This window comes from Polyodon spathula, chromosome 15 (assembly GCF_017654505.1).
Source record: "Polyodon spathula isolate WHYD16114869_AA chromosome 15, ASM1765450v1, whole genome shotgun sequence".
NCBI classification, from domain to species: domain Eukaryota; kingdom Metazoa; phylum Chordata; class Actinopteri; order Acipenseriformes; family Polyodontidae; genus Polyodon; species Polyodon spathula.
The window spans coordinates 459,226-471,664 of NC_054548.1; the positions used below are offsets into that span (position 1 = coordinate 459,226).

At 39.2% G+C, this 12,439-nt stretch overlaps 1 protein-coding gene across 2 annotated transcripts in view; it reads left to right on the forward strand.

The window, feature by feature from the left end:
• LOC121328147 (neural cell adhesion molecule 2-like) overlaps positions 1 to 12,439 on the forward strand; it is a 279,149-nt gene that overhangs the window by 220,247 nt on the left and 46,463 nt on the right. For both annotated transcript variants that reach the window (XM_041272661.1, XM_041272662.1), the window contains exon 9: positions 10,567 to 10,717. In XM_041272661.1, the coding sequence (XP_041128595.1) occupies positions 10,567 to 10,717 (151 nt within the window). The remainder of the gene's footprint in view (positions 1 to 10,566; positions 10,718 to 12,439) is intronic.

The window sequence follows — 12,439 nt, forward strand, 5'->3', positions numbered from 1 at the left end:
GATTTTTAAATGTGGGACTCATGAGTACTTTCAAATAACAACTTCAACTTAAAGGAACTTGTTAACCAGAAAATAGGAACTCTAAGGGTCTAAACATGGTATATCGTAGAGTGTGTCAAACTGAGCAGTTCCTCAACATATTTCCACTGATTTCCACTGATTTCCAATACACAGGTGTTCTTCAACAAACACTCATTCTCCCCTCACTCACTGAAAACAGCAAACAAAACAACAGTGGCTGAATAGAGAACCCAGGCAGTGACTGAGCATGACAGTGTTTCTAATAAACAGAGATTTAGCTTTATTGTAAGTCAGTACAAGTGGCATATCTGTTTATGGCTGGCAGGAGAGTCTTCTCTGGACAAGGTGAGTGAAAGGATCAGAGTGAAGAAGCAAGATAAACACAATCAAACTGTCAGCTGCATTGCAGGCCTGCCAATACAACATTGCCATCTCAAGGATAGGCTGTACGATTTATATATGTATGTGAACCTTGGAACATTTCTTATTCACTATTAGTTAGCTTCTTTTTAAGGTTTTGTTCTCATTTATGAAGGTTGCTTGAAGGATTGTTTTTTTTCTCTTAATAAATTACTCCAGTTCTGAAAACAGCAAAACCTAAAAAATTATTCACATACAAAATATTTATTTTTGTCTCTTATTGTTTCTCTTAAATAAGTTCAGTTAGCATTTAAGTTCCAGTAAAGGTGGTCCAGTCCAGTGAATATTAACCATTTCAGTGCCACATTTTTCTAACATCTTATTGATCTTTGCAGATGGTAAACTATTTTATATAGTAATACGGTTCTGTCAGTACAATTCCAGGGCAAGTGGTGTTCAACAGAAATGAAGCGTTTCACTGGTAAAGTTTTCTAACATCTGGACATAGCACTGCTATAGATCTTTTTAAAATGTCTACTTTACTGTAGTTCATGTTTAAAAACCGTTCAAACTGAGATGACAGACCCCTTAGAATATGACCTGAGGATGCTTTGTTTTTGTTAACATAAAGGTCAATACATAAGAAAAAAAAGATACATATTTATATTGTACTGGCCTTAAGTTTAGGGAAAGTACAATGGTCCAAGGTTGTGCTTTCATAATTTCACTAGCTTGTCGACAGTATTTCCCAGTCACATATGTATGATGTATGAAAGCTGTAAAACTGCCTCAGAAGCAAGTCTAAGGCCAATAATATTATCAACCCCCTAGCTATGTTATGATAAAGTTTGCTTTCACATCATATGAACCTCAAAAAACAGAATTTAATTTCACTTTAGGCACTCGTACAGAGAGTTGACCAGGGAGTTTAACTCAGGGAACAGCAGTGGAATTGTATAATTTTTCTTAATTTATATACATTTCGATCAGCCTTGGGAATGAATCGAATATTTTAGCATTATTGTAAAGAAAAAGTATTGTTGCAATAGTCTTTTCATGCTTGTTAAAATTTCCTTAGTGGAATTACCATATGTACTGTTGCATTTGTGTTTACTTGCAGAATTATAATGACATTTCTGTTATACAGTACGTTTTTATTCCCTTGATGTATGATGTCACTTTGCAGTGTTATTAGTTTTCAGTAGTGTATGTTTTGAAACAGAAGTGTTTTCAGCAGCAAGTCGACAAAAGGGTAGATTCAGTGAAAATGTTATAGGCCTGATTTTGTGTTCTACAGCACAATCCAATCAAACTTCCAGACAGAGGTCTATTCAATAAATGCTGCACAAATTATTAAAATACATTATTAAAATAGGACAGAAATACACTAACAGACTTGCATGTATCGTGCTTGATTTTCAAGAGATAACAAATGCCCCTATCTAATGATTTAAACAGAGTTAGCATTTAGATTGTGTGAATAGACCACAAGAAGTCTACTGCGAACAAAACCCTGCTCGCACATAGGTTTATCATAACTCCATAATAATAATAATAATAATCGCACCGTACCTGAAAGGCTATACATATTCTAAATAAAAATCTGGAAAACAAATGTTGGTTTCCTCAGATTAAAGCCCAGTGCAATTTGAAACCTGTATAGGAGACTAGGGGTGCATAATAAAAGTGTGATGAAGATTGAACAATGAAGGCTGTTATGGTGCTCACCCTGTAGAGTGTGACAAACAGACACGATCAACCTGACATTCACTGAGCCTTTCATTGAATCTACACTGCCTGGAAACTCTGCATGGCAGCAAGGGAACAAGGCAACAAGTAATCAAAACATTGGAGGTATTTATAGGTGTTTGAATGCATGACAACTACTTGTTATTGTTTATCTTCAAATCCATTATTTATTCCTACATGATGTAATGGTGTTCTCTATATATAATTTTTTTTTACAATGTCCAACAGAATATGAGCAGAGCTGAGCCACCATTGATTCGCAAGGGAGTATTCAAATTTATATCTGGGTGGCCCTGCTAATATAGTGGAACAAGAGGGGTTGCACAAGAAACACATGATAAATTATTATTAATTGTTATGTCTTTTATTAATACATAGCTTAGCTTTCTTTCAAACTCAGCCAGCCCCAAAGGAACTGTAAACCCATTCAATTAGCTGCAGTGTCTGTGGCTTATGGTTCAATACTACTGCACCAGCGCTGTGGTTTCAGGTCAAAGCGGTCAGGCCACTATCTCACATTCCTGAAATACATCTGTGAAGGAGACAGCAATCTTCTAATAACCTGTTACCTCCCAGGCTGCTTATAGTAGACAGGCTGAGTTCTATTATGACAAGACATTCCATTTTTACTTTCTGGCATTCCTTTGACAAAACTGACAATTCAAAAGTAATAGAAGAAAACAAAAGTTAAAAAACAACTTGCTTCAGTTTTAACATTTGTGTTGGATTTATTGGCTATACTGCATGTGCTGTGGCTCCCACCCTGCCACAAACTTAAATTAATTATTTATTTATTTCTTAGCTGCCACCCTTATCCCTGATTCTCTCATGGAAATAAACTTTTTTTTTTTTTTTTTTTTTTTTAATATTTGATTTACATTACATGAGATTTGAATCAAAACATCATGCTGACATTGGACTTCAAGATAAGTGCCAACTAAGACATAGATTCTTTTACTGTAAACTAATGTGATCCGTCTCTGTTTCCTTCCATCTAATGACATAGATATCCTTCTTCCTGGTGTTGATGGCTGAAGTGTAATGCTGGCTCCAGAGATCAGATTGTTTTGCCTCCCTGGTGCATCAGCACACACAATGGCTGCAATGCTGGCTCCAGGGATTAACCACAGTGCAGCCTCCCTAGCGCATCAGCATGACTACCGTCTGGACTGAGCTAAGTAGGGTACTTCTCTGGGGTCTTCAAGTGGGCCCCTTCCATCCTTGATGTTTCGTTGACTGGCCCACAACACCTTAAGAGGGCTCAACAGTGATTCTGGCGTCACAGCATCACCCCCTCCGTCCTCCTCTCAGCTAAGCCCAGCTTACCTTCCTTTCCATCGACGTTGCTTTCTTTTTACTGTGCTTAAGGTCCCCAACCAGAATCTTTTCACCATAGCCTGTTGCTACTCCTCTATGATGCTTCAGATAAATTCTTCACTATGAGTCGCAACTCTTGACCACTGAATTCGATGTCTCTGAGAAACCAGGTTGTGGAGTGTGTCACAAATCCTCGATAACCCACCTCGACTGGATAAACCTGGACTCTCCATCCTCACTGTTCCGCTTCAGCAGCTAGTTGAGTGTGCCGCAGTTTCTTACTTTCATACGCCTCATCCACATGGCACTGTTAACTCTACCAGAGTAACAAGGCGTGCTGATCCCGACCACAAGACGATATTAGGTCGAAGGTTAGCGGTAGCAATCTCCAGCTGGAAAATAAGTCATTGTCCAACATCTGCCAGCATTTTCCAGTTTCTAGCAACTTCAAGTTGTCCTAGACGATTTTTGGTTTTAATACGTTCTCTTGGTAGTTGCTTCCCTGGATGGAGGAATGTTGTTCTTCATGTGTCATATTGCTGGAATTGGGGGCAACCTGTTGGTCATGCTATTCTTGTCTTCCAATGCTAAGGCCAAACATTGCAGCACCTGTCATGACACTAAATAAACTGTCCTTGGCTAAGATCTACCTTACATCCTGTCATAATGTGTCTTAATGTAAGCTGGCAATGTGCACAAATGACACCACAGATCTTCTCCTACCCATAGATTAAGGTTCTGTGGTTATGGGAGAACATCATATGTTGACCTGATGAGGAAACCGATCCTGCTCTGTTCCATTGTCCATAGATTTCACCAGCCAATCTTGTGTTTTTCCACACTCTCCCATCTCATCCATCTTCCTGCACCTCATCCTCTCCTCCTGCTTTTGCATCTCGTTGACAACCAGCTTCCTCCATTGAGCTGGTGCTGCTTTGTGTCATGTAGGAGGAGCAATACCTCCTCTCCATGCTGTACTTGCCCCATGATATCACAGATTCCTTTGCTACCCACTTTCTTCCAGTTTTCAACACAGGTGGTCCCTCCTTCACACATTCATTGTGTGACTCTACCAATGTAATTTCCAGTCAAACTTTAGCACACTTAAACTCCTCAGTTAGGAGACTGGCAGCTGCAGTATCACTTTACCATATATCCCTCCTCTGTTGAGTCAGAGTGGAATTCCTAACCATTTCCTGATGTATGAACTGATTAACACTTCCAGCTTCTCTACTGTTGTCAAGGAAACCTCGTACACAGTCAGTGACCACAAAAGTCTTGGCAATAGACCAAACTGAAAGGAACAAATTATAAGTTTTCCTGGTAAAGTGCTGCTGTCTATGCTCTTCAACCCTTGCACTGCTTGCTGTCTCACTTCTCCCACATGAACTGCGTCCTTTAGGTCCCCATCATACCGTCTCCCAAGAGTTTTTACAGGCTTCTCAGACACTGTTAGTATTGCATCACCTTTAATGTAAAACCTCTTATCCACTACTTTACCTTTAATTATAGAGATGCTCCTTGACTTAGTGGGCTTGAATTGCATTCTTGCCCATGCAATGTAATTGATTAGTTAGCCAAATAACCGATTAGTGAGGCTAACACTGTAGTCAGGACTGTCATGTCATCCATGTATACTCTAATTGGTGGTAGTCGCATTCCAGAAGCCAAGCGTTCTCCTCCCACTACACATTTTGACACCCTAACAATTACTTCCATTCCCATGGTAAAAGCCAGTGGATATCCAATTTCTAGACATTGCCATGCAGTGGTGAATTCTGAAGTTGAAAAACAAAATTGCAAACCTCTGAAGTAGTCTTTCACTAAGTTTGCTACTGTCCTCATTACACTGAAAAAATCAAATGCTGCAAAAAGTAGTTCATGTGGTACTGAACCGTATGCATTGGCTAAACCCAGGAATGGCACATGAAGCTCATTCCTCTCCTTTTCAGCATCCTGGGAAACTTGGAATACCGGCTTTCTGTACTGAAGTGTCAATGAAGCAGTTCTTCAATAGGTAAGCTGACATCCCATCCCCCACTCAGCTAAGCCCAGCTTACTTACCTTCTTTTACATCAAGGTTTTTTTTTATTTTTATTTTTACTGTGCTGCTCCTCTCTGCTGCTTCAGATAAGTTATTCACTATACGTCACAACTCTTAACCACTGAATCCGTTGTTTCTGAGAAACCTGATTGTGGAGTGCTCCATAAATCCTCGACAACCCACCTCCATTGGGTAAACCTGGACCCTCCATCCTCACTGTTCCGCTTCAGTAGCTAGTTGAGAGTACTGAAGTTTCTTCTTTTCATACGCCTCCTCTACAGCATCCTCCTGTGGCACTGTTAACTCTACCAGCTGAACAAGGCATGCTGATCCATACCACAAGAGAATATGAGGTTGAAGGTTAGTGGTGGCCATCTCCAACATCTGCCAGCATTTCCCAGGCTCTAGCAGCTTCCACTTGTCCGAGATGGGTTTTGGTTTTAATACGTTTTCTTGGTGGTTGCTCCCCTGGACAGAGGAATGTTGTTCTTTGTGTGTCATAAATTGCTGGCATTGGTGGCAATCTGTTGATCATGCTGCGCTTGTCTTCCAATGCTAAGGCCAAACATCACAGCACCTGGTCATGACTCCAAGTAAAACATCCTTGGCTAAGGCCTACCTTACATCTTGTCAAAATATGTCAATTTAGCTAGCAACAAACACAAAGGACACCACTGATCCTCTCTTACCCATAGATTAAGGTTATGTGGTGATGGCAGAACATCATATGTTGACCTGATGATGAAACTGATCCTGCTCTGTTCCATTGTCCATAAATCTCGCCAGCTGACCTTGCGTTGTTCCACACTCTCCCATCTCGTCCACTCTCTCAGCTTGGCCTGGGAAACTGTCTTTACACCATGTAGTGGTGAATTCTGAAGTTGAAAAACAAAATTGCAAATCTCCGAGGTAGGCTTTCACTTTTGTGACTTTTAAGTTTGTTATTGTCCTTGGTTCACTGAAAAAATCAAATGCTGCTCAAAGAAGTTCATGTTGTTCTAATTGTATGCATTAGCTAAATCCAGGAATGTCACATGGAGCTCCTTTCTCTCCTTTTTAGCTATTTAATTTGCTGCCAGATCATACTGTTGTGCTCCAAGCCTCCTGGGAAACCTGGAATACCGGCTTTCTTCACTAAAGTGTCAATGAAGTAGTTCTGAAATAGGTAAACTGACAATCTCTGAGCAACAATGCTGTAGAAAATCTTGCCTTCCACGTTTAACAGGGAAATAGGAAGAAAATGACAGATACTCGTAGAAACTTTTTCTTTGGGTCTAATGACCACATCTACTCGACGCCATACTCTTGGTACAACCTGTTTTTCCACATTAATTTCCACAGGATTCATAAAACACCAGGGGCACTCGTGTACACTCTGCATGGAACTCCATTAGGCCCAGGAGATGATGATGCCCTTGACTTCATAGATTGCTCTACTTCTTTGCACTTAGGTGCACGGTCATCCATTTGGTATTCTGGTAGATTGATAGGTGAGATGTCTGCAGGAATCCACATAGGCTCCTGCCTTTTTTAATCTGTGTGCGTTTCCTCAAGATATCTCTCCAGCTCAGACTTAGTTGCTTTTAGTGTGCCATTTTTCTCCCTGGTGAATAACTTATTTGCAAATTTGAATGGGTCTTTATAAAAGTTAGTTCTCGCATGCTCCTTCTTTTTGCAGCTTCTCCGTAAGCGCTCAGCTTTGCACAATGTTGCAAGCTTATCTTTTATGACCCTTTGTAATAGATTGTGTGCCTCCTTCTGACTTTGTTCTGCTCTCCTTTATTGCTTCCTCAGATGCCTTCTTTCTCTAACTAAGCAGTCAATATCCTGCTGCCATCTAAATTTACAGGAATAGTTTGTACTTTCTCCTTTCTTTTTTCAACTCCAAACCTCTTACTTCCATATGCATAGATGGTATCCCCAAATTTATCTAGCCTTTTTTTGACTGCTCCACCTAACCTTTCCAACGCAAAACAGAAATCCATGTTTACTGTGTCCAACTCTATTTTCTTAGAAGCTCTTGGCCATTTAACTCTTGATTTGTGTTCATTGAGGTTTTTTTCTCTTTTACGCTGGTTCATATGGTCGTGTTCACAAGGATCATCAGGTTCATCACAGGGGTGCTGATATCCTGCAAACTGTGGTTTGCTTCCTGTTGCTGGATTTCATTTGACTGACTTGACTGACTTCGTAAAAAGTACTGATCAATGCTAGGCCCTTGTTCCTTCACCCTCAATCATTTCATTATCCCTTGATGAATCTTCAAACCCCTAATCATTGTCACTTTGCTCCAGCCACAGACACAAACCTGGAGTTCCATGTCTTTGCTAACTGCAGATCTTGTGCTAGTCCTTTGTAAAGTACTCTTCATTCTCGTACCTGTTTCCTTTCCGAAGTCATTAACTATGTTGTCAAACATAGCCTCTTGCAGACCTTCTGGGGTGCATTTTTGTATAATGTAATGTTGATTTTATACAAATATGTTTTCCATTTCAAATAGCTCCTGTCTGGCAAATCTGTTTCAACTGCTTTGATGAACACCATACAGATAAATTAGGTCTGAGATTTGGAGAAACTATATATATATATAAATGTATTGTAAAATTACCATTCTATCTTCTTTATTTTTAACTTGATGGATGTCTAACTGCAATTTCTTTGAGTTTAAGGCCATCGAATTATAAGGAAAAATTGCTTACCAAAAATGGTATGCATTTAAAGCAAGCTCAATTGAGTTAGGCGTAACCTTTCCAACGATCCTTTGTCAGGAAAGCATTAGTGAAAGTGTGTCAGCCTCTGAGCTATGGCAGCCTATTTAAAAGATCACAGGATCACAGTGCTGCCTCTCCATGCCCGCACTCAGTCTGAGCCAGTACATGTGATTGGAAAGAACATCAATCATTTCCAGCAAAGGAGTTTCTTTACAAAATGTAAATGGTCAAAGAATGCTGCAAAATGTGAAGGTTTTTGCTGCATTGCATACTTATTGGTTATTGACTTATTGCTATTGACTTCTGTCCATTTCAATGTTTGAATGTTTAGTGTTACAGGAGTGTTTTCTATGTGTGTTTGTGCTCCATATCCATCAACCTTGAAACCAAGACACTGCAGTTTACTCTTACACGTATTACATCTGTCTATCTTTGGAACTCTGTTTATTACATGTCACCTGCATTTTCACCTTGTAGCATCAGGTGATATCTTGAAATCTTGTGAGGGATAATTTCATAGGTGCAATCTGACATCAATATTCCCTGAAAATACATCATGAGATAAGAAGTACCAATTTAGGATAAAGACAATTTGTATCTACAATGACATAATAGTAGTCCAATTCTAACCTAATACTAACCTTAAAATCAGATTACAAAATTGATATTCAGTCCCTCATCGTGACAACTGAAATATACTGTCAATACAAGATATGCTATTCAGAGTTTAGATACAGTACTCTGGGAGCACTGAGTACCGGACAAATCAGTAACATGCAAAACTACTTATGTAACTGACAAGCTAGGCTGCCACTGAAGAACCATACATTTTATTGGACAGCAGCAATAAATTATCATTAAAAACAGTAGATTAGCTATCCTATTTTTGCAATTTAATATGTGTATATGCTGTAGCTGTGTAAATTACTATCATCAGACAAGTGAGTAAGATTGTCAGGCTGATAAAATAAAGCTCTAATACTTGCCCTGCCCAGTGAAACAGAGCAGCTTATGCATGTACTTGTATTGAGACAGTGAACACTTGTATCCATCCAGCTACAGAAACAATGGGCCATTACAAAATGATGGAAACATTTAAATAACTCCAGTGTTCCATCTGGTGGTGGCTCAATATAATTACCAATAACCACCAATGTATTAAACATGATTACAACATTTCCTCTCATTTTAAACTGCAATGACGCACATGGTTTCACCTCACCAAGTCTCATATTCACAAAGCATTCACCACTGGGATAGGTTTGTACTGATGTACTGTTAAACAAAAACAAACTGTTAATGTTCCAAAACTAACCCTGTTTTAACAGACATGTGCAATCCAGTCTTTTAAGTAACATTGCTTTTGTACAGAACCATTTCTGTGTGGAGACAGGTAAATCTGCTGATATAATACAAGTTTAATACTAACATTGAAAGGGTTACATCGGATTTACTTTGACAAAACCGTGTAAATGTTGGATACCCCAAATGCTTTTACCTGGGTTGGTGTAGAGTCCATTTCCACTAAGGTACATTTTTGATGGACTTGCTTGATGATCAACATATCCCTGTACTAAGAAGCTGTCAGGTTATCATTATTTTCCAAGAATTCTCCTACTCTGATTGACAGAGCATCCACTCCAGCTCATCCACAACTCTGCTGCCCGCTTCATCTTTTCCCTTCCTCATTTCTCCCATGCTACACCGCTGCTCCACTCCCTCCACTGGCTCCTTATCGCTGCTCGTATCCAATTCAAAACTCTTGTACTTGCCTATCACTGACTTAACCTTTCTGCTCCCTCCTAGCTCCAGACTACCATTGCTCCGCTCCACCACCACCTGCAGATTAGCTGTACCCCCCGCTCCTTCTCCACCCTTGTATCTTATACTTGATTTTACTCTGATACACGGTTTTTTAAATTGCTCTTGTTTGAAGTCGTTCTTATCCATGTATTTTACTTACTACGTGCACTCTTTATTTGACCCTTATTTGAATTTTTTCTACCTGACTTTACTGTACTTTAAAACTGCTCTTATCTGTAATGTGATATTCTGTAATGTGAAAGATAATAATAATAATAATAATAATAATAATAATAATAATAATAATAATAATAATAATAATAATAATAATAATAATAATGGTTAGTTTTAGCTGCAGTACCTTGTTTTTTCCTGGAACCCCTTTCCTACACCCATTCACTAATCACTGACATTTCGTGAATCTATAAATACCTGCAGCACCATGATTGACTTAAAAAAGGGAACCCTGTACAGAGACTTGAGCTGGTAACACCTCTCAACAGATTATTTTTAATAAAGTAGTATCCAGTGTCACTAAACTGCAAGCTGCTCTCTTCCCAGAGCCTGGATGGCCGGATGCAGGTGTGGGGACAGATTGGCACGTCAGCGTTGACCATCACAGGAGTTGAGCTGTCCGACTCAGGCTGGTTCAACTGCGAGGCAGCGAGCAGGATCGGCGGGCACCAGAAGGGCATGTACCTGGAGATTGAATGTAGGTACATCCTTCTGTGTGCTGCAAAGGCTCAAGAGAGGGGATGTAAATACAAGGGGGTGGGAGTGGATGAATACAATTTAATATAAACTCTGTAGAGCTTTTAATTGAAGTAAGCAGCTTCTGGAGGATGCCAGTGGTCTCTAAAGCAGATGTGGGGATTGACAGGGTCTTCTTATTCTTCTATTCTTCTATGTTCATTGTGGATTATGGTGGTATTACACTTGTGTTTGTTAATTAAAAGATATTCTAATGGGGTCCTGCTTCTATTCAGATCTACAGTTGGAAGCTACCCAAGCTTTATCAGAAGCTGCTCATGCAATGTGGCATCAGGTTTGCCTTAAGTTGCCAGTCAATTGTTTAAAATGACTTATGAGTTAAGTTTGCAGTAAGGTTTCTGCATATGTACTGCAACATTTGCAACAGTCTGATTTCTTTCCATCTGGGAAGGGGAAGGTAAAGGAGACAGTTGTTCTGAAGGCATTTGAAGCCAAGACTTCCTGGCACAAGCAAAAGCTCCGGTATATTATATTGAAAAAAATATTGATGAAAAAAAAAAACCTCCCCTAACAATACATGATGTCTCTCTAGTGTTTATAACTGTCTTCGAAGTCACAGCATACATTAGTTTGCTGCACATACTGTATAGTGCAAATGAAGCTACAACTAAATGATGGCACATCCAGTAGGTCTGCAAGATCATCCAAATAAGTATTTAAAGACATAAAGCACTGAGTGGTATACTCATAATTGTATCTACAGGAGCAGTTAACCAGTATGAGATAACCTGGCATGCCGTCAGCTAATGCAGTCTTAAGTTGTGTTAATGTTCTGCAATCCACTTGCAATGAAATACCATGTTTACTCTGCAATGCATTGACTTTATGAATGCATAAAAAGCTCTTGCTGTGAACTGCAAGGGTTTGTAGAACTGATTCCCACTGCTCTAATGAAACTCATTTGTTTAGTTATGGAGCTATGTTTCAAACCAGAAGCCTGCAAATGTGACAAACAGTCAGGCATCAATCTTTTAAATGCAATCCTGCAAGCAACCATAAAAAAAGACATAAATGTAATAAAGTCTCCGTCTCCAGGTCAAATGTAACAACCTAATTATTACCAGCATCAACTTAGCACTGTATAATGAAATCCCGCCTGTCTTGTAATGACCAGTATGAATGCTGTTCTGAGCTGGGAATTTCAATCAGCCTGTTTCAGTTTGACATCTCATCAGTTCCTTTTTGATAGTTTTTGCAAGGAGTTTGGTATTTAAGAATATTTCTAGATTGACATCTCAAGAGAGATTTACTGTAACTTTCTATATGGATAGAAATACAGTATTGCATTTAATAGTGAGCTAGTCTTTAATGTGGCCTGTGAAGGTTTTCACATGTAGTTAAAATATTGTTTAGATTCTGAACAATTAATCCCCCCCCTGGGATCAGAGGATGGTCACTGAACCCTCAGTTTTCCTGAGCTGTGTGGGGAATTTCTGCAGTCAGGGAACATAATTAGACATTGTAAATTAGTGAGAAAATCAGGGGTTAAATAATTGGTATAACATTGGTATAACATTATAGAAAGTACTGTTACCTATTTCACAGTGTACGGTATAAACAGCAGTAAGACGATCTTCTAGTGTAGCAGGTAGCTAACCGTGTGCTAATGACATCTGAACTCCAAATGTGATTGACTGAAACAATTCTACACAGTATAACTTAA